General features: G+C 38.2%; 1 protein-coding gene across 2 annotated transcripts in view; it reads right to left on the reverse strand.

Moving 5' to 3' along the window:
• Positions 1-6193: 6193 nt before the first annotated feature.
• TPD52 (tumor protein D52) overlaps positions 6194-24059 on the reverse strand; it is a 296902-nt gene continuing 279036 nt past the window's right edge. For both annotated transcript variants that reach the window (XM_064384294.1, XM_012450938.2), the window contains one exon: positions 6194-6624. In XM_064384294.1, the coding sequence (XP_064240364.1) occupies positions 6456-6624 (169 nt within the window). In that variant the 3' untranslated portion in view covers positions 6194-6455. The remainder of the gene's footprint in view (positions 6625-24059) is intronic.

The raw sequence follows: 24059 nt of genomic DNA on the forward strand, positions 1-24059 counted from the left end.
AGTGAGACCCTGTCTCAAAAAAAAAAGGAAAAGAAAAAGGAAAAAAAGACTAAGAGGCACATCACAATCATTGGCCCAGAACAATTCTGAAATCCCATTAGGTAAGTATTGTGGGACTCCCTATTATGAATGTAGTGGGGTCCCACTACCCTAAGGCGAGGATGTTCCTTACTAGATACTCATTCTGCTTCATAAGGATAGCTCTCAAGTCCATTTTTCTCCATTGCTCTTGGTTCTATTTTCTCAGAGGCCTTTCCTGTTCCATGATACTTCTTGCTCTTTTGTGAAGAGAACATTGCTGCCCACCACCCAATCCCAGAACCAATGCCACTTCTAGGTATTAATTTCTGTATTGGTCAGCTATTGCTGCTTAACAAACAACCACAAAAATGTCAGTAGCTTACGATAATAAGCACTTATTGCACCCTGTGGTGTACAGACCTGAGGGTGGCTCTGCTTCAGGCTGCGAGTCCATTTGGCTTATTCTAGTCTGAGGGTCTGTGCCAGAAAGCAAGGCCACACTCAAAAGCATGTTCTCTGTTCACATCACAGACTCTAAAATCCCACTGACCTAAAAGCCAAGGCCAAAGTCAAGGGGCAGGAAAGTATATTTTGCCATCATGAGATCATGTGGAGAATATGTGAAGAAAGAACTGATTTCAATTATTCAACCTATATCACACTATATAAATTTTATGTGAAGAAGGGTTTCTTGGGAGGCAGAGGTTGCAGTGAGCTGAGATCGTGCCACTTCACTCCAGCCTGCTGGGTAACAGAGCGAGACACTGTCTCAAAAAAAAAAAAAAAAAAAGAAGGGTTTCTATGCTTAAAAATAGTTTAGGTTCCTGGCCAAAATGATTTTTAAAATCTCTAGTTTTTGGAGCACCATGGAAATAGAACATTTGCATGGGTAAGGGGTAAATCAGTTAAGTATAGAAAGAGGCCAGTCCTGTTTGCCAGGCACTGAGGGTGGTTGTATATTTCATCAAGCACCTGGAAGGAATAGAAGGCAGGCAGAATGAGGATGCTGCACCATTAACCAGCATATCCAGAATTAGCCCCTTATTTATTATGGGATAAACATTTTCTTTTGCATGCCTTAAGTTGCCCAAGTGAAAGAGATGCATTCAATTGTACGTTCAAAAGTATATTCTAGTACACCAGTGTTGGCAGCAGCATTATACATAATAGCAAAAGATGGAAACAACCCAATGTTCACCAATAGATGAATAAACGATTCTATATACACACAATGAAATATTATTCACCTTTAAAAAGGAATAAAATTCTGATACACGCTACCACCTGTGAACCTTGAAAACATTATGCTAAGTGGAATAAACCAGACACAAAATAACAAATATTGGATGATTCCACTTACAAGGGGTACTTAAAATAGTCAAATCCATAGAGACACAAATAGTGGTTACTAGGGGTTGGGAAGAAGCAAAGAGTTATTGTTTAATGGACACAGAGTTTCAGTTTGGGATGACTGAACGTTCTGGTGACGGACAGTGGTGATGCCTACATCATGTAAATGTACTTCAAGCCACTGAACTGTACACTTAAAATATGGTTAAAATGGCAAATTCTATTTTTTCTTCTTTTTAGCCACCTATAGTCTTACCAATTTAATGTTTTTATGTGGTATATTTTAATCACAAAAAAATTGCTTCATAGAAAAAATATATTCTAAAGCTAAAAACAAATAATTAGGATAATCTATACCACTGTACTTCTCTACCATAATAGGTAAAGAGTTGACCATATTTAATAAATCTTATGCCAAATAAAAATGACATTGGGAAGGGCTGAGAAACTCTTACGACATATCTATGTTTCAAAGAAAATGAGGCTCCTACAAAGACATGATAAACCTGTTATGACTGAAGAAAATCTACTTATTTCAAATTTATATTCTTGTTCAGAAAACCAAGAGATAAATCTGAATGGCAGCAGTCTTCATATGTCAGTGCTCGTATGTTTGAAAATTGCAGTAACCCTAGGAATGCACTCTTAGATCTCCCTTTAAGAGAGCCTGATTCAAGGAGTATAGTTTGCAGACAGCCTCCAGCTGCTGAACCTTCAGAATCCAGCAGTGTCATGCTGAGGTGACACTCCCTGAGCCTCTCCAATGACTGAGCTCAGTAGGAGTGGTAGACATGGGCCATTCTTGCCTACTGTGGAACTCTTTCTTTTTTTTGAGACAGAGTCTTGCTCTCTCGACAGGCTGGAGTGCAGTGGTGCGATCTCGACTCATTGCAATCTCCGCCTCCTGGGTATTCAAGCCATTCCCCTGCCTCAGCCTCCCGAGTAGCTGGGACTACAGGCACACACCACTGTGCCTGGCTGTGTGTGTGCGTGTGTGTGTGTGTGTGTTTTTGGTAGAGACAGGGTTTCATCATGTTGGCCAGGATGGTCTCGATCTCCTGACCTGATGATCTGCCTCCCAAAGTGCTGGGATTACAGGTGTGAGCCACTGTGCCCGGCCTACTATGAACTCTTCTAATGCGCAGTCTTTGTTCTGACACTCCCCATTAGCCTGGCTGAGAATTTCACAGAGCTGCACTGCAGTCTGGACACTCTTCCTACCCAACTCCCTTCCATTACAGGTGTCAGATCCTCATCACAGCTTGAGGCTCTCCCGCTCCTTCTTTACTCCTGCTCCCCCTTCTCATTATCCTTCGCTGGCATTTCTCCCAGAATTGCACATCCAGTTAGTGTCTGTTTCCTGGAGGGCCTGAGCTGACACAGAAACACTGTTAAGTTTTGTTAGGCATGTTTGAGTTGACTTAGAAAAAAGGTATTGGCATGATTCAAATATTTGCCCTACTTTAATAATATTAAAAGAATGAAGATTGTTTCCTGAAAACTGGTTCTCTAGGCTATCTCAGCCTGGCTGACTTGAACTAGGTGACTGGCGTTTGGGGAAACCTGGTTTCACTAGGTAGGTTGAATATAGCTGGAGGCCCCATTGACGTTTTCATTCAGGCTATAAAAGAGGGCAATGCTGCACCAAAATATAGAAGTAAACCAAAAAGGAACGGAGCACAGGAAACTGGAGATATAATATGGGCTGCAAATGGCAATCACAGAGTCAAGGCATTGGGAGAGACGGGTAGCTGTTCTCTGAGGCAGGCTGGGAAGTCAGTCCCGGACTAGACAGTATATGTCTTAGAGATGCCTGGTGTAATTAACTTTCTAGGGCTTTCCTAACATATTACAAATTGGGTGGCTTAAAACAACAGAGTCATATTCTCACAGGTCAAGAGGCCAGCAGTCTGCAGTCAAGGTGCCGGTATATTGATTCCTTAAGTATTCAGAGGGAGAACCTGTCCCATGCAGCTCTCCTAGCTTCTGGTGGCTGCCTGCATCCCTTATCTGTGGCAGCAGAACTACCATCTCTGCCTCGCATGCCACATGGTATTCTCCCTGTATGTCGATGTCTCTGTGTCCAAACTTGCCTCCTCTTCTAAGGACATGAGTCACAGTGCATTCGGGACACACTTCAATCCAGCATGACCTCATCTTAACTTGACTACATCTGCAAAGTCCCTATTCCAAATTCACAGGTTCCAGATGGACCTGAATATGGGAGGCTAGGGGGTGGGGAACTATTCAACCCAGTACATCTGGAAACTTGATTTTACATTAAAAACTAGCCTTTAGATTGGTGTCATAAGAGATGAAGAAGAATTTTCTGGTGGTGAGACTTTGAAAATAGGAATATAGGGTCTTGTTGCAGATCTGAGGCATGAGAAGGTACAGACTTCTTTCCTGATCGCTGTTCTTAAGATATTACTTAATCGATATTCTCCTTGGCTTCCAGTCCGCTTTAGTGCATTTGTGTACATGGATTTGGCCCACTCCTTTACCGTCAATTGTTTCTATAGAGGAAGGCAGATAGCAGAGTCCAAATACTAAATTGCCAGAATCATGCTGGAGAGGGAGAGACAGCCACTTTGGGTGGAGGTGGGCAGCCACATCATTTAAGTGGAATGGGGGAAGGAATCTAGGTTATTTTTTATTTTTCTCAAACCTCTTTATTCTGACATCCCCTAACCCCGCTTCACTCCTAGATCTACAAGTACCTAGTCCTGCCAGTTCCTGAATATACTGAGGATTCTGCAGTAAATCAGGTTGGTTCTCAGCTTTCTGCACTGACAGCTAAGAATGTGTCTATCTCTGTTCTGCTATGTAAATGTCTATTAATCTATCTACTTTCAGATTGCAAAATTTTGCTGTTCTTTTCCTGTTTTTCTCACACTTTTTTTTTTTTTTTTTTTTGCTGTGGGTATTCATGTGTCTCATCTATCTATTCATCTATCTATCTATCTTCCTATTCATCCATCCATCTCCCTTTGTTATAGTTTGAGTGAGGCTTTGGAGGGAATAAAATTAGATGCATATATTAACCTGACATCTTAACCTGAAATTCCAGATTTAAAGTGATACCAATCAATATGACTATAAGGTTTTCTCTCATAATGCTAAGCAGCTCAGGTGCAGGAATGAAGTGGGCAGAGGTTGAAGTTTTGCCAGGTGAAAAACAGAGGAGGGTGGAGACAAGCCTCAAAGGTATTTTAATTGCAAGGGAGTCATCATGATGCACCCCAGACTCCAAAGCTGGATGAAGAGGATAGTGAGGACATAAGATGATGAGTGAAAAAACAGAGTCAATGGGGATTGGAGTCTCAAAAAATTTTTAAAAAGTGCTCAATTGGGTACACAAAATTAAGGGAGCAGGAAGGATAGTGAGTGGAGGGCTTAAAATTTAGATTTGAGACTTTGCAGAGGTGGCTATTGGGTGTGACCTTGGGAAGGGGTGGTGTGGCAGACTCTTTTGCTACAGCATCATTCATCCATTGACCTTCTACACTGTGACAATGTCACACCTCCATTAAGAGGTGGAGTCTTAGTCTTTCCCCTTGAATCCGGACCTGCCCTATAACTTGTTTATAACCAACTGGGTAGAAATGAAGCTGTGTGATTTCCTATGCTAGGTAAGATAGTGTCGACCTGGCTCTAGTGGAATGCTCCCTCTGGGGAAAACCAGCATATGAGAGCCACCAACTACCCAGAGACTGCCACGCTGAAGAGGCCACGTGTAGGTTGACTGTCTCAGCTGAAAGCATCCCTGCCAAAGTACTAGACATATGAGTGAGGCTGTCTTGGACCCTACTAGAGCAGCCAGTCAGGTGACTTCAGTTGATACCATGAGAAACAGAATTGCCTAGGCCAGATCAAGAACCATGCCTGAATTCTTGACCTACATCATTTGTCAAGTATGATTAAATATTTATGATTTGCAAGTCTCTATCTTTCATCCAGACCTCTCCCATGAACTCCAGAGTCATATATTCAACTGCCTTCAGAACATCTACAGTTAGATGGCTAATATGCATCTCAAATTTAACATGTCCAAAACTGAGTTCTGAATAGTTCTCTCAAATCTGCTCTTACCTACCTCAGTTAAAGTCAATTAAATAAAGTCTTCCAGGTATGCAGGCCAAAAGCTTTGCTATCACCCTCACTCCTTCCTTTCTCACATATTCCATATTCAGTATGTTAGGAACTCCCATGGGCTCTATCTTCAAAATATATCCAGATTTCAATCACTTCTCACCAGTTCCACTGCTACTACCCTGGTCCAAGCTGCCATCATCTCTTGCGTGGATTACAATGATAGTCTCTTACAGGTTTTGCTGTGCTGTCCTTGTTCATCTTTGGTCTACGCAGCTAACTTACTCAAAGGGATCCTGCTAAAATGTCAGATTATATCCCTCTTCTGCTCAGAATCCTCCAATGACCTGCCATCTCAATCAGTAAATAAATGCCAAAATGCATTTACTAGGACCTACAGAGCCTGCCTCACCTCTCTGTTCTACTTTTTTTGTGCTTCTATAGTGGCTTCCTCCCTGGTCCTTCATCTGGATAGGTGCAGTCATTTCTCAGGGGCTTTGCACTAGTTGCTTCTTCTGCTGGAAAACTCTTCTTCACAGACCCATGTAGCTAGCAATCTGTCACTCAGACACCATTCCTTGCTTCTTTTTTCTCCTTAGCATGTATCACTGTCTAGCATACTATATATTTTACTTATTTATTGCCTGTTTTCCCCAGTTGAATGTAAGGGCCATAAGGCAGGAAATTTTGTCTAATTTGTTTACTGCTGATTAAACTAGTACCATGCACATAGACAGCACTTGAAACGTATTTATTGAAAGACAATTTCTCAGTACAGTGTATACTGTCCCCATCAAAGGAAAAAAAAACATTAAGGGCAAAACAAGAGGTGGGGGGGGCGGGAATAGCTAAAGAAAATTCTAACAAGTTATCTATAATTACAGCTTTTATTTATTATATCTTCATTCAAGCATTTATTCACAATTTTCTAATTGCATTCTTGATGAATATCTGACTTCATCAAAAGAGTGAATCCACTAGGCAAAGTTCATTTATTTTTCACGATGTTCCTCTTTTGATTTTGAGTCTTTACTCTCCAGGAGTCCTAAGAGAACTGCATCAGCCTCTAGTATAGTTGTATCTGTTGTTCCTCCCAGGAACCTAGACGTAAGTTCCAGATCTAAGAGCCGCAAGCGGACCCTGGTTCCTTGCTGATATTTCCTAAATAGTAAGAAAAAAGTGTCCATTAATTCTGAATATCATAACATGAACAACCAGTTTAACAACCACCACCAAATTCCAATTTTAATTTATGTTAGCTCAAGATGAAGTTAACACTGGTATCTGAGAAACAGTTGTATTTGACATAAAAGTAATTTGGCTGTATAAGAATTTTTTTCTCCCCTGCCCCGCCACTTTTTTGTTTCAAAAAAATAAAAAAGACAGGGTCTCACTTTGTTATCCTGGATGGCGTACAGTGGCACAATCATAGTTTACTGTAACTTCAAACTTCTGGGCTCAAGCGACTCTCCCACCTCCATCTCCCAAGCAGCTAGGACAACAAGCATGCACCACCATGCCCAGCTAATTTCAGAGTCAGAATCTTTCTGTGCTGCCCAGACTGGTCTCAAACTCCTGCCCTCAAGTGACCCTCCCATGCTGGCCTCCTAAATTGTTGGGATTACAGGTGTGGGCCACTGCCAGCTCTAGAATTTTCATCTTAAAGTTGCTTTTAAAGATTTTAAAACCACAGTAAACTGAAATTGAAGCAAGTCAGTTCTTAAAACTGGTGTTTGCTTTAATTTGTCATGTCAAGTCAGAGAGTATCAAGGGGAAAAGAAGTTTCAAATACATTTTCCTCCTGAAATTAAAACTTTCTTTTAAAGTAAAATTTTACAAAAGCAAAATGGCAAAAAGTCTAAGTGCAAAGTATTCGGTATTTGGGATTGGTTGCATTGTTATTAAAATGTAATACCAGCTGGATGAACCTGGAGGACTTTATAATACAGGCACAGTAAGACAAACCCCATGTGATCTCTCACTTATACATGAAATCTAAAAGAGTTGAACGCCTAGAAGCAGAGAGAACTACAGCCCGCGCCCCTGTGGTTACCAGGTCAAAGGATGTTAGTCAACATTTCAGTTATATAGGAAGAATAAGTTCAAGAGATCTGTTGTACATCACGTTGATGACAGTTAATAACAATGTGTTGTAGATTCAGTAATTGCTAAGTGAGTAGATTTTGTGTTCTCATCACCAAAAATGATTAAGTATATGAGGTAATGCATTTATTAGCTCAATTTGGTTATCCCACAATGTATACGTGTTTCAAAACAGAATGTTATACCCAATAAATATGTACAATTTTTATTAGTTAAAAAGAAATTAGGAAAGAAAATGTAATGCCAGCCATAACACATGATGACTCAATTTAGTCAATAAAATACTCAAATATTTTATAATGCCAAATGATAACTGATATCCATTTGCCTTTCTTCCTCAATTATTTTAAAAGTTAAATATCAATCTAAATATATACTTTATATATTCTAATTTAATTTTAAAATTAAAACAACTTCATAGAAAATGGAGAAACAAAGTTCTCAAAAAAGTCACTGGAAAATAATTTTGGTAGACTACACATGAATAGTCTCCACACAATATTTGGGTATTCTGAAAAAATTTATATATGGTCCACCAAGTAAACATTTAGGCTATTTAGCTTTTTTTGAGAAGTTCTGATTTTAGAAATAAATGTTCTTTTGTAAAATCTGGAAAATGATGAAGTCAATCACATTTTCTAGCCCTTCTATATGTTTATATGCATATATGTACATATGTGTATTTGACATCACAGGCAATATTCTGTGTCTTTGCTTTAAAAAACTGTATGTAATATGGAGATATCCTCCATGTTACAGATAGAAAAATTATGGTACAGGGAAGTAAAGCTACTGGCCTAATGCCACACAGTGGTCTAAGAGGATTCACAGATTATTCTGCTCTTCCTTAAGTTTTCAATTACCTATGACCTCTTGAAAGAACAGTAAACATAATCCCTTTAGGAGTGGTGACAATTTATCACTTCATATAGTCTTATAATCTCTTTCCTATGAAGTAAAATGTAAGCCATACTACTACTATTCAACTCATTATTTTAATTCTCCATTAGGAAAATAGCTACTTTCAATGGTTACAAATAAATTATCATTAAAAACAATATCTACTGCCTCATGCAATGTTATTTTTACATATTTTTTTAATTGGGGGGAAAAAGCCCCCAACGCAGTTTTGCAGAAATCTTGTATTTCCTATTAAAACCAAAGAATACTATTGTCTTGAAAGGCAAATAGGATGTCTTCACCGAGCACATTCAAAATGAAAATAGCCTGTGTTTTTACTGCTTGGTGTGTTTCTTTTAACTTCAAGTGCTTGCTTCTGACTGATCTTTGTGAGCTCCTGCCTAAATGGATTCAATCTCAGCCTTTACCAAGACTGCTCTCTTCCACTGTGCACTTTCTCAGGCCATATGCTGCAGTAAACGAGCCTGCATGTCTGAGCTGTATAGGAAAAGGGCAATTAAATCTGGTTTTGCATTTCTGTATGAAGGGCATGGTTTAAAGAGTTTCCTTTGGAGAGGTTTCTGACATTCTTTCCACAGACATTCTTTAACATCTGTCAGTGCATGCTGCTGATGGTTCTCACAGACTTAAAATAGGGAGAATCTCTCTGACTAGTTCTTTGATATAAATATATTAAGTAATACAAAGCCAACAAATACAAAGCTTGGATTGAACCTCAGCATCCAAAGAGAATATTGTGAGGAATTCTGACTTTGCTAGTCAAATTAGCTGTCTTGCTGTAATCATAATTCTCAGAAGTTTTAAAATAGTTCTTTTGAAATCATTAACCATCTATGATTTCATCCTACTACATTAAAATCATTCAGACACTTTTCTGGCTTTCTCACAATTCCTTAATTAGAGTTTTAAGACTATAGAAGAAAAGTTTCCATTTTCTCTTTTTTCAAGAGGAAGAAAAACATTTCTAAAGGTTTAATTAGCATCAATTTGTTTCTTTTTCTAATTCATACCAATGTTCATAGTCATACCAATCTACATGTGAAGTCAGCAGCCATGTCCCTGTGTGTATGTGTGTGAGTATGTAGGAATGTGTATGTATTTTCTTCTTTAAATAAACTGTCTGGGCTTCAATTTCATCATCGTTTAAAAGCACAGGGTCAGAAAATACCTTAGATCTTTTGCAGTTGAGTGATTTTATTCTACTTTTATACAATTCTAAGTGTTTGGAAATTGATATAACGTAAAGTGATATTACATGCAAAATTGATTATATATACAAAATGCAAACTTTTAAGCCTTTTTATTAGCTGCATAAAATACTGTAATAATCTTGAACATTCAATTAAGTGAATCTTTATATGCAGACTACTTGGTTTGTTTCAGATTTGCCCCAGTTTTCCAAGTACCATCTGCCATGTTCCCTTGACCTGTCTAGTCTATCGCTTCTTTCCATTCAATCTGTAAGATGCCTATGAAGAGTCTCCCATTTGTTATTTTTATTCCCTAGATGATCATAAGCATGTAACACTGCATAACCCCTAACTGATTTCTAGACAATCTATTGAATAAGTGGCTAATTATTTAAAAGATGTGATTAAGTATTGCTATGTGTTTTAGTATCGCTCATCACTGTACCACCTACCATGGAGCACAGAAGCCATGATTAACAACATAAACATGAGAGGATGTTAAAAAGTCCTACTCCTGGGTACATCATACACTGGGGTCTAAGGGAGGGACAGTGGGGGGCGGTGAGGTTGGGGAGGGTTAACACTGGGAGAAATGCCTGATGTAGGTGATGGGGGGATGGAGACAGAAAACCACCATGGCATGTATGTACCTATGCAACAATCCTGCAAGATCTGTACATGCACCCCAGAACTTAAAGTACAATAAAAAAAGAAAAGTCCTACTCCTCTCCAGTATTTCTAGTCATTATTAAAATTTCAAATACAGCACAAGTCTTAATTTATTATTCCAGGTCATTAGAAGATATAAATTAAGATACAATAATTATTATAATCATAATTTTTGATACCTGAATTATTCCCAAAAGTCCTTGAAAAAAATAATGATTATCACTTTAAAAATACTATCTAGAGTGTGCCTACTATTAGGTCAAATAAACAATATGTATAAATGCCCATTGGAAATCTACATGCTGTTAATACCAAAGCGCATTTCCTCAAACTGCAATTATCCTGAATACTTTAATCTTGTTCTAAAAATCTAATATGAATATATAATTTTCAAGTTCTTTTTAACCTTGCCCTGCTAGTATTTTGTTCCACCACAAACAGAAGTTTTTTCTCTTGTTCAAGCATTGATTTATTTTGTGAAATGCGAAAATGGAGCATTTATAAATGTTTAGTAAATAATTTCATTTTTAATAATGTGGAATATGCATATAATACATTATAAATGGTATCAATAATGATAGTTATAATTTTTTCTCAAGTTACAAAAGAAGATGTGTCAAGAAACGAGGGAGACCCAGCCATGGTGGCTCACACCTGTAATCCTAGCACCTGGGGAGACCAAGGTAGGAGGATTGCTTGAGTTCAGAAATTCAATATAAGCCTGGGCAACACGGCAAAAGCCCATCTCCACAACAATTCCAGAAATTAGCCAGACGTGGTGGCACATGCCTGTGGTCCCAGCTACTTGGAAGGCTAAGGTGGGAGGATTGCTTGAGCCTAGGAGGTCGAGGCTACAGTAAGCCAAGATTACACCACTGCACTCAGGCCTGGGTGACAGAGCAAGACCCTATCTCAAAAATCAGAAAAAAGGAAAAAGAAGAAAACAAAAGGAAAAAGGAAAGGAAAGGAAGAAAGAAAAGGAAAGGAGGAAAAGGAAAATCCAATTGAAAGAAAGGAAGGGAGGGAGGGAAGGAAGGAGAAAGGGAAGGAGGTAAGGAGGGACAGGACGGATGAAAGGAGGAAGGGTGGGTGGGAGGGGAAAAGAAAAATCCTGTCACCTAACAACCATATGAAGTCTATTTTCATTAACAAACTAGATACTTTTTGCTAGTCAAAATATGAATATATATATGGAAGGGGCAAAAAAAAAAAAAAAGAAAAGAAAAACAGAAGGAGTAAATGCTTCAGGTACCTGAAATATGCTGATGACTAAAACTGGGATCAAACTTGGTAGTATTATGGCATCTAAGCAAAAAGGGATGTGTTTTCTAGTATACAATTTTCATTTTAAGAGAGAAGAAGATATATACATTTATTGACTTAAACAAGTTTTTCAGTGTAGCACAGAGGTTTGATTGTGACCAAGTATAAGAAATCTACCTTTTCTGGGCTATTTACTCATCTGCAATATGCAACACCTTGCAAGTCTGACATGAGGCTTAAAGCATTAAGGTACGAAAAGTGCATGGCACATAATGAATACACAATCAATAGGAGTTTATGTAATTCACCGCATCAATACTTATTTATAAAAAGTACAATAGGCAACCAAAAGGATAGTCACTTCAAATACGGTTTTACTAAAGATACTAGAATACTCTTCAAGTAGACAAGTCTAGTAGCAACCTTCAACATATATAAAAGAAATGACAGAAAAGCAAAACTCATTGAAGGCATTCTTTGAGTTTGGAGATTTGGCACCAAGGGAGAGGATGATAAAGTCCAGAGATTACCCTGTAGGTTACAGTGACAGACTTGGTATATCTGTGGGGAGCCTGAGCTAGGAGCTATCACAGAATATCTATGGAAGATTTGCAAAGTTTTTTGTCTTAAAAAGAAAATACTGATGCCTGGGGTCCAACCCAGACCTGCTCCAGCAAAATCATTAGGATAGAGATGGAGATTCATGCTTATTTGGGAAAACACTCCCCATATGGGTCTAGTCTCCCAATTGTTCAAAAAAAATCACCGATTAATGTGTTTGGCAGCTATTCTCCAAATGGTTTGTGATAATTTTGGGCCAAGCTGAATCTGGTTTAACTCAAGTCTTAATCTCCTTACCAAGTGCATGCAGTTTTGACATTATGTAGAAGGTTAAAGTTAGAACTACATATTTTAAATATCCAATATGAGAGGGGCAAAATTTGTTTTTCCCTTATGAGAATGAAAGAGATTAACATATACTTTCATCTAAACAAAAGGCTGAATCCTTTTAGCTTGGCTGTATAAGGTTTACTATCATTAAGGTTATACTTTCATGACCAAAAGATTTAAGATTTTCAAAATCACTAGCACAATGCTTGAGAACCTAACAGTTGCTCCATATACAAGAGACAAGTTTTGGCTTGTCAACTGCTTGATGGCAAATGTTATTTCCTGATTACCTCATCCCTAAAATGTGCTTAATAATGTCCTTCCATGGCAGAATCTCTGTCTCCAGATTCCTGAGTCCCTGTGCTTTTGACTACATTAAGAGAACAGAAAAGTTCTAAATTGATTGTACCACCCAATTTCAGGTTTGTTTTAATCTTGTTTCTGTCTCTCTGAATTAGTTACTTATTAAATAGGTATTGTTGAATTTTCAACAAACACTTGTTCAACACCTATATGAAGTAAGAGGATATCCACAAGAATCAGAGAAACTGTCCCTCTCCTCTCCTCTCAACCCCAGGAGGCAAAGATGGAGGGAAAAGTCATATTCCACCAATTCCCTCTGTCAGAAGAACTACTACTTTAGGTCTGCCGTGATTTCTGTGCCTTGTCAACAAGAGATGAGACTTCATGGATACCATCTGGAAAGCCAAGCACTTAAGAGACTCTTATTGTAGTAGAGTGTGTGGGTTGGCAATGGTCGGAGAGAGGAAAACAATCTTTCATAAAAGAATCAGACCCATGCTGCAGATTCCATGCAATCCAGAGTGCTTTAAATAGCCTCTTCTATAGGACAAGAACTAGGGTCAATGAGGGAAGAAGGAACAGGAAGGGAAGTAGAAGGGGAAAGGGTAGAGCACAAAGGCTACTATCCCATGCTGACCAGGCTTATGTTAAGTTGGTTTGAAAAAGACTCTCGGCTGGGCGTGGTGGCTCCACCTGTAATACCAGCACTTTGGGAGCCCAAGGGAGGAGGACAGCTTGAGTCCAAGAGTTTGAAATTAGTCTGGTCAACATAGCAAGCCCCTTTCTCTACAAAGTAAAAAAAAATTAAAAATTTGCCAGGTGTGGTGGTGAGTGCCTGTAGTGCTCCAGGACGAGCTCTTGAGCCCAGGAGTTTAAGGCTACAGTGAGCCATGATCACGCTACTGCACTCCAGTGAGCCCCTGTCTAAAAGTAAATCAAAAACAACAACAAACAAGATTTTCAGGGCTTAGAATAGAGTTTGTGACTTGACATAGATCCTGTTTGATATCTGCCCTTTGCATCCCCAATTCTGAGTACATTTTTTTTTTTTTGAGACACAGTCACTCAGGCTGGAATGCTGTGGCACAATCTCAGCTCACTGCAACCTCCACCTCCCGGATTCAAGTAATTCTCATGCCTCTGCTTCCTGAATAGCTGCATTATAGGCATGCACCACCATACCTGGCTAATTTTTTGTATTTTTAGTAGAGATGAGGTTTCATCATGTTGCCCTGCCTTGGCCTCCCAAAGTGCTGGGATTACAGGCCTAAGCCACAGTGCCCAGCCTGAGTACATTATTTAAACACTACAGGCCAGGTGTGGTGGCTCACACATCTCTGCTAAAAATACAAAAATTAGCTGAGCATGGTGGTGTGTGCCTGTAGTCCCAGCTCCTTGGGAAGCTGAGGCAGGAGAATTGCTTGAATCTAGGAGGCAGAGATTGTAGTGAGCAGAGATCATGCCACTGCACTCCAGCCTGGGCGACTGAGCAAGACTGTCTCTCAAATAACAAACAAACAAAGAAACAACACACTATAGTTCATGCTCTTTATTAAAAACTGAGGGCACTGCAGCCTAGGAAATTCTGTTAAATTAAAAATAAAAATCAACTGCATAAGTACAGTAAAGCAAACACTTTAAAGGCACTTCATGTGAGAAGGTGGTCTTAGATCATTACAAGCTCAGTAAGAATCAACAATGTAGTTTTGCTCCCCCAAAAAGCTAACGTAATTTTAGGCTGAATTAGAAGCATATATTCTATTCTATAATGTATAATCTGCATAATAATCTCATTCTCCTTTTACTTTTCTGACTGTATCTATTGTGATCTGCTCCAAGCAACACAATTAGAGGGTCACTGATAACTGGAACCTATCAAGAAGGGGATGGTGAAAGAATACTGTATTATGTTGAATGAGAAATTTGAGAGACGGAAGGCGCTTAGCAGATTGGAAAAAAGTAGCAAGAAGACCCTAAACCTGTCTGAATTTGAAAGGCTTTATTATTAAAAAGATGACAGTACTTCTTTTATGTGACTATATTTTCTATGCTCCCCCACTAAAAAAAAGCAGAAATAAGACAAATGGGTAGAAGCTTTAGGATGGCAGATTCATAGCAATTTAATATGATCAAGAACTTCTGACAGAGCTGGCTGGAAAGGGAATAGGTTTTTTTGGTGTGTATTATCAGTGGAAATCACAGGGAATTTTCAAAATGGATGACCTCTGTGGCAACGATGGAGTCTGAATTCAGTAAGGGCTGAATTAGATGACTTTCAAAATTCCTTCCATTTCTAAAATTTATGATTCTGTGACCCAGAAAGCCTAATAGGTCTCCCACACCAGAAAGCATGAAAGCTGGAAACCAGGTTAAAAAAAGAGGAGCCAAACAGAAGGAAAGTCAGGTGTACAGTAAAAAATTTAAGATCTGATTATCTTTCAGTCTACCTACCATCATTTAACTCTTGTAGACCACGAAGTACAACACTCTCAGTGACTTACCACATCCATAGGTGTCCTGGCTTATTTCCAGATAACAATATCCATTATGCATAATAAGCTTTTTTATCTGACTCAAATCTGAAACTAAAGATTATTCTGGACATGACTTCACAGATAGATGACCAGCTAAGTTGTGTTTCAGACAGAAGGACCACTTAATTAACTAGGCAACACAGGTGTTTTAGTATATTAATCATTTCCCTAGGTAGGCAAGCCCTAAATCACCCTCTTCTCCTATAGGAGGAGACATGTAGCTACCGCTTTCTGTCACCCATGTTACTCTTTAATAAATCTCTGTCAGTGTTGGACTTTTGAACTACACTTTGTAGCACTGCACTACACTATATGTAGTAAGCATTCTATATGTTTGTAGAAGATTTTAGTAAATATGTACTTTCACATGCTATATAAAACATCTGCAAAAACATTTTGCAAACTGGGGGTGTGAAGTCTTTGGACAAGTCTGCATTCCACCACCTGTCATATGTGCTCCTTTACTTGGCTTCCAATCTCAAAGCTGCATTCACTTATTTTAAATCTTGAAGAGCAGCATAGGTGTTGACAACGTGTTACTTAGAATGTTCCAAGTATTCCCTGATCTCTGGGTCATTCCTATCAAAACAGAGTGTGGCTACACAGTGACCAGGGTGCTTACGCTCAGCAAGCTGATGATATTTTTGCTTCTGAGAAAAGAAATTGCTTCTGAGAAGATTGGTATCACTAGGGTGACTTTGTTCTAAATGCTAATATCTTACTCTAAATATCAATTGTCAAATATCTTTGGAATAAAATTCTGCAAAAAAAAAAGCATACACTTCAGAATTTCTGAACAAAAAATATCAAAGCATCTATTTATGATTTAAATTGTAAATAAGAGCTCTGTTGTTTGCTTTTGTTTTTATTTTGATAGAAACAAGACATTAAGGCAATTTCCTTGGGATTAGATAATGACATTATTTTACACTTTTTACTATCCAGGAAAAAACATTCAAATAATAAAATTTTTAAAAAAAACAGTATTAGGTATATTTTGATTAATACAAGTATCTTTGAATAAATTCTTATGCCTTTAAAGTAAAGCAAAACAGGGTAGAATAATGACTTATTTTTGTCTTCACCACTAAAAAGGAATTAGTAGTTCATAACAGAAACTCTAACTTTGATAAGCATTCATTTCCCCTATCAAATTCTATTTTATAGAGATTATCTGCATCTAGTTGTCCTTGCCATTTGGACTTCCTAAATCAGTGGTTATGACACAGAAAAAGATCTCAAGATCTTAGAGCTTTCCAACTTTTCAAGAAAAGATGAATGAAGGAAAAGCAGAATTCTGTAGAGACAGCATGTATCATACCATATTAATGGGTAAATAAAGCCAGTTTACTGGTCGGAACTAATGAAAACTAGGGTAACAAACTGACAGTGTTTAAGAACACTCCTTGTAGGCGAACAACTCTCCCATCATTATGTAACCCTAGGCAAGGTATTCAGCTCTTGAGTCATTATTGTAAAATAGGAATCACCATAGTTCCTACCTCATAGGATTGCTGGGCAGACTGCGGGAAACAATGCATATAAAAGACTTAGTAAATCCTCAATAAAAATCCAGTCAGGCTAGGCCTTGATTTAACAAAGAAATAATTCAGGTACAGAACTAGCTACTATCTGTCATAAAGTAGGTCTGGCTATAAGGTTTACTGGAGCTGACTGATTAGCAGGAGGATTGCCTATGTTGGGAGTAGACAACAGTTGACAGGGAAATTTTCAAAGATGTTGTGTTCAATGAATTAAGCTTAACTTTGGTGGGAATCAATTAGCTATAGGCTTCTAATCTACTGCATAAGCAACAGCATCTAGCTTTTGAGAAAGTGTGTCTCTAGGCTGCAGAGGGCCTTTCTGTTGACAGCAGGGTGCAAGTGACTGAGGATATGGGAACAGAATATGAGCCTTGAGGGAGATGGGCCCTGCATGAGTACTTGGCCTGGCCCTGGGGCTCCAGCCTACCAGTTTGTTCATTGGTTCATTCACTCACTCAACAAATGTTTTTTAGAGGCCCATCTGTGGAAGATACTGCTCTAGATGCTGGAATATCCAGTAAATATAGAAGAAAGACAGGGTTCCAGTACTCTTAGAGCTTACACTCTGCTTGGAAGAGAAAGACAAACCAAAAAACAACCAAATCAAATAGGAGTAAGTGTTCAGAAAATAAAAATAGGCCGGGCGTGGTGGCTCGCACCTGTAATCCCAGCACTTTGGGAGGCCAAGGCGGGCGGATCACGAGGTCAAGAGATCGAGACCATTCTGGCCAACATGGTGAAACTCCGTCTCTACTAAAAATAGACAAATTAGCCAAGTGTGGTGGTGTGTGCCTGTAGTCCCAGCTACTCAGGAAGTTGAGGCAGGAGAATCACTTGAATCCGGGAGGCAGAGGTTGCAGTGAGCTGAGATCGTGCCACTGCACTCCAGCCTGATGACAGAGGGAGACTGTCTCAAATAAAATTAAAAAAAAAAAAAAAAAAAAGAAAGAAAAGAAAAATAAAGTGATATGTTAGAGAGGAACTAGGGAACAACAGTAGACTGGGTGGTGAAGGAAGGCATCTCTGAAGAGGGATGTTTAAGTACAGCTGTGCATGACAAGAAAAGGAGCCAGCTGTGCAAAGATGGGGGCAGAGCTTTTCAGGCAGCAGCACCGTTGCTTCAAAGGCTCAAAGTGGGGGTAAAGTTGGCATGTTCAAAACCAAAAGGCCAGTGTGGCTGGAAAGTACTGGGTGACTGGCAGGACTTGGAGGTCAGAGAGGAAGTTAGGAGGCAGGCCACGTAAGGCTTCATACACCAAAGTAAACGGTTTGGGGTTTCTTTTCAGTGCTCCGGAAAGCCTATGGACGGGAAGTGAATGATCAAATTTCTCTTTTGAGGATCACTCTCTGGCTGCTCTGTAGAAGAATGAATTCTAGGCGACAAGGATGGAAAGACACTGGGCAGGGAGGGCGAAGTGCTAATCAGGAAACTTACCTGTGGACAAAGGCACTGCAGCGAGAGAGAGAGAGGCTGTGCTGGCACTCCACGTTCCCGGCAGCCAGATCTAACACCATTGATAAAGCTGTCTGTCTTGATCAGAATTCACTCAGGAACGCGGTAGAGTCAAGCTTTGCTATACTGCCCGCATTCTTCTTGGTTTAACAAACAGTTCATTCAGAAATAGAACCACTCCTTCCTATCAGAATTGAGCTTGTCTGGGTGGGCAAACTGACTTGGCAGGATTGAATTCTTATGAAGGCAGAAGGCAGCTGACAAAGTTTTCAAAGATGTGCAGTGAGATCTGGGGAAGCAAGACCTTTTTATCTTTTTATTTTCTCCTACATTTGCTTGTTTACATATATGTATGTTAGTTCGCTTGTGCTGCTATAATAAAATACCACAGGCTGGTGGCTTAAATAACAGCAATTTATTTTCTCACGGTTATAGAGGCCGAAAGTCCAAGATCAAGGTTCAGGCCAATTCTGTTTCTGGCGAAGACTCTCTTCCCGGCCTGCAGCGGCTGCCCTTTCTCTGTGTCCTCACGTGGGTGTTCTTTCATGTTTGGAGGCCACCAACCCACTGGATTAGGGCCCAACCCTTACGACCTCACTTAACCTTTATTACTTCCTTATAAGTTCAATCTCCAAATATAGTTACATTGGAAACTTGGGCTTCAATATATAAATTTTGGGGGGATAAAATTTTGTACATAACAAGGTGTTATTATCATATGAATGCCTATTTGCACACAAATGTTCAACTTATTTGAAACAGGTATTAGTCACACATGTGCCAAGGAGATACTCAGGAGATGAAAAAGAAGTTAGTGATCTTACGGGGGTTAGAGTGTAGCAGGAGAGATAACCGTAATGAAATGAAATACACTAGTGGTATATGTAAATGTACCACTATTAGGAAAGAAGTATCAAGAAACTCAGGAAAAGAGCTGAAATTTATGTTAAATTTTATAAAATAAGCCAGAATTCACCAGTGAGGCAGACAAGAAAATTCAGACCCACCCCAAAATACAAACTCTGTGAAAGGTGTACCTTTGACTATCCTAGCCTGAAGATATTTATTCTTATACTGAGTTTCAAAAATAATTACTGTGTGCCCAGTTCGTATGGCCATTAAAGAAATAATGCTCTGAGACTGGACTCTCATTATTGCCTCAAACTATGATTTAAATCTTTTGTTATCAACATCTTTTAATGATTGCATTTTTTATTTACTAAATAGAAACTAGGTTTTTCCATGGTAAAAATCTGAGGAATCCTTTGACAGAGTGTATCAGTAAATGAATGTTGCTTTAATTCGACAAGGTTGAAGGAAATAAAAGAGAATGTTTAGCTGTGAGAATCAGGAGCTGTGTAATCTGGTTTCAATTCCTCATAAGTAGGTTATTAGGAATTTTTCTGTGTCTTACTTTTTTTGTCAAAAGAGATGGCTGACTAGGTATCTATGGTTCTTACAAAGCCTAAACCTTCATGAACATATTAGTTCAATCTCTAATTCAGCAACCCCATCTAATTAGGGTTGATCTTAAGGTTTCTACCTTTGCTAATTTTTATAGTCTCCTTTCCTTTCCTGTTTGAATTTTATGTAAGCAATTAAAAGGCCACAAAAATTCATTCAGTATCATAAAACCCAAAAGGGAGAAGGGAAGGACAACTAAAAAACATTCAATTTCCATCCTTAAAGTTTACATTTTAAGCTTAAAATACAGTTAACATCTAGGCTAACATCCAGTACAACATAGCTAATAGTTCTACTTCAAGTAAACTATATGGAAGACAAGGACAGATAATACTGGCAAGCCAATTAAAGAGAACTCACCTTTGCTTTCTGGTGATTAGATTTACACATATGTTAAACATTTCATGACATAGTATTCATATTTAAACAAAAAAACCTCCAAATATACACAGACTGCTAAAATGTAAAACATGTAAATCAGCACTTTTTAGTTTGTAACAAAACTATCTTAAATGAACAAGTGGGTTAAGAAACAACTTGATTAAAATGATATTTCTACAACAACTCTGAAAAACACTAGTTTAGCAATTATCAAAAAAATGTTTCCATTTAAAAAGTGGTTACAGTTTTAACTTTACAGTCACAAGCTCTTTTGTTGAATTATATTAAATAAATTGGTTGTTAAAAACTAGTGCTTGTAAAAGTAATTCTAATGCCCAAGCATGGGATGGGCTCCATGACCACAAAACTATGCCAGCTCTACCTTTTAAATAGACTTTGCCAAAATGAGTGTGTTATTAGCCAGGCTTGGCTGAAACAATCCATTGCCCACAAAGCTACTTTAATGTACTGTCTCTATTGAAAATCACAGTAATCCAACAATACATTACGATACTTTCCCATCACTGCAGCAATTCCCACCACAGGCAACACTTTGTCTCCAACAAAGAAGCCTCACATTCTACGTCTGCAGAAACCCCAATCCTGACTAGTACTGTATGGCTGCCAAGAGGAACATCTGTGTGCTCAACAGTACACAAAACTGGCTCTTTTCTTTTTTTCTTTCTTTTCCTTTCTTTCTTTCTTCTTCTTCTTTTTTATTTCCTAGACAATAAACTGTGTGATTGCTTGGTAAGGAAATGGTCTTTCATTCTCTTCCTCTTCCCTTTTATTTGTTTGTTTGTTTATTTAACACAACAGTCAAACAACTAGATCTGCCATCCACCATTACTTTAAGGCCAAACCCTGAAAACACAGTAAAGTTTATTTTCAGATTTCATATAAACTTAGCTAGGTGATTAGTTGAAGTGTGTTGACTTTAAAGATGAAGACTCCTAAAGGCTTATTAAAAAGGAGCTATCCGATTCTGAGAATATTCTACAATGTCATTTACGTTTGTAGAGTGATAAATCCAAACAAAAAATTAAAAAATGGTAATATAATTCTTGAGAGTAAAGAAGTTATAAACTAAACGTTCCCTGTAGAATATTTACAATGTAAGCCAGTATTTCTATACAAATACTACATTTTGGTATTTACACCAAGAAAAACTTTTCTGTTATGTTTACTCAAAGTAATGATTTTGCTTAAAGAAATTTAGAAAATAAAGTCTATTAAAAAAATAAGTAAAAGAATTGAGGCATAAGAGACAAATGGACAAAGAGATGACTAGGAATTCACCAGAGAAAAATGACTTATTATAAACATTCAACCTTAATCTACTCCCTAGACAAAAGAAATCCTCTAGTTCACTGATAATCACAAAAATGCAAATTAAATCTAGATACTTTTGCTATTAATATGATTAATATTAAAAAATAGAGGGGCCGGGTGTGGTGGCTCATGCCTGTAATCCAGCACTTTGGGAGGTCAAGGTGGGAGAATTGCTTGAGGCCAGTAGTTTGAGATCAGCCTGGGCAATACAGGGAGACCCTATCTCTACAAAAAATTTAAAAATTAGCCAGGCATAATGGCATGCGCCTGCAGTCCCGGCTACTCGAGAGCTGAGCTGGGAGAAAACTTTGAGCCCAAGAGTTCAAGGTTACAGTGAGCTATGATTGTGCTACTGCACCCCAGCAGGGGTGACAGAACAAGATCTTGTCTCAAAAAAAAAAAAATTAAAAATTAATAAACTAAAAAACTTCCCATGTTTGCAAAGAAATGGGCTAGTTGAGATTTTAAATTAGCACTACCTTTCTAAAAGAGAATGATTTAGTAATATGAATATTTTATACCAATTTGTCCAGAAATTCAGAAATTCTACTTGTTGGATTTTATCCAATACAAGTAAAAAGAGATGGGTATAAGAATATTTACTGTACTTTATTTAAAATAGAAACAATTTAGAAACAACCTAAATATCCAACTACAGGGGATTGGTTAAATAAATTATGATGTCTCTACAAGGCAATACTCTACAACCAAAAGATGTTTAATACATAACAAAAAGAAAATGTTCACTATATAGCTAATAAACAAAAATATTAGGTTACAAAATGTGACATACGATGGTAACTCACTTTTTAAAAAATCTGTGCTTGCTTAGAGAAAAGAAAAATGTTAACAGTATTATCTCATGGTGGTGTGATAACATATTTCTCTATGTTTTAATAAACAAGCTCTTAGTTTAGTGTTTTTTTGTTTGTCTTTCTTTTTGAGACAGGAGTCTCACTCTGTTGCCTAGGCGGGAGCGCAGTGGTGCTCTCAGTTAACTGCAACCTCTGCCTCCCAGGTTCAAGTGATTCTCCCAACTCAGCCTTCTGAGTAGCTGGGATTACAGGCGCCTGCCACCATGCCCAGCTAATTTTTGTATTTTTTTTTTTTTTTTTGAGACAGAGTCTCGCACTGTCACCCAGGCTATAGGTCAGTGGCACAATCTTGGCTCACTGCAATCTCCACCTCCTGGGTTCAAGCAATTCTCCTGCTCAACATCCCGAGTAGTTGGGACTACAAGCATGTGCCACCATGCCCAGCGAATTTTTTTTTTTGTAGTTTTAGTAGAGATGGGGTTTCACCATGTTGGCCAGGATGGTCTCAATCTCCTGACCTAGTGATCCACCCACCTTAGCCTCCCAAAGTGCTGGGATTATAGACATAAGCCACCATGCCTGGCCAAATTTTTGTATTTTTAGTAGAGATAGGGTTTCAGTATCGTGGCCAGGCTGGTCTCAAACCCCTGACCTCAAGTGATCCTCCTGCCTTGGCCTCCCAAAGTGCTGAGATTACAGGCATGAGTCGCCTTACCCGGCCAGAACCTCCTAGTTTTATAAGGAGAAAAAACCCTGCACGATTGCCTCTGCAATCATGGTAACAAAGGTAATTTGTTATCATTGAGGAAGTAAAGCATAACTCATTTCTTCTCAAAAGTTACATTAATATTTTCCTAGGTTTTCAAAACTTATTCCCTTGAAAATCATGTAAAGTTTTACCAAAAAACTATAACAAGAAACAAATAGGAAGACATAGTCAGTACAATAATTTGAGGGACTGGGGACAGAAAAATTAGATTTATCACTAAGTTGTAGTAGGCAATCACAAAATTACAGCTCAAAAAGACTTGTGAAGAAACAGCTATAGCTTAGTGATACTGATTTTCAAAGCCTGAAAAAACACATCATATGAAATACACCTCTAATTTTTAGTAGGTTGAAACAATACAAAAAACAAATTACTAAAATTTGTGCAATTGTGTGTGCAGTTATCAGTACAAATGGAATAGAAAATAATGAAGTTTTTATTCTTTAAATCAAAGACAATGCACTTTTTTTTAACCTTTCATAGTGTGATACTACCTTACACTACCAAACTGGATTAGCAAGGAAGTCACTTTCCAGTTTTATTTTTAAAGAATGAAAAGGTATTCTCTGATACTTTACATTGTATATGTTTGTAAAGCAGCTGTTAAATAAATGAGAGACACAGGGCTAGACTCTATTAAGTGACACCAGTTCACTACGTGTATTTAAGAAAGTTCACTGAAAAAGCAATAAAAAGTGTCCTGCTTTCTGATCTGGATTTCTCCTTACTGTACACAATCAGAGTTCATGTTATATTTTTAAAGAAGTATATTCCTAGAACCTGATTAATTCATCTTTTTGAGGGGGAGGTGTGTGTGTGCTCGCTGGTACACAATAAAACATTGTTCATAAGTAAAATTAAAGGCAGAAGAGTAAACTCAGTATGTGAAGACATGTCAACAAATAAGGTAACTTTTGTAGGACGTAAAGATTCCTTCTGAATTAATTGCTGAATACATACTTCA

This window comes from Aotus nancymaae, unplaced genomic scaffold (genome assembly GCF_030222135.1).
Source record: "Aotus nancymaae isolate 86718 unplaced genomic scaffold, 86718_ANA_hifiasm-v0.15.2.pri h1tg000036l, whole genome shotgun sequence".
In the NCBI taxonomy this organism is placed as follows: Eukaryota; Metazoa; Chordata; class Mammalia; order Primates; family Aotidae; genus Aotus; species Aotus nancymaae.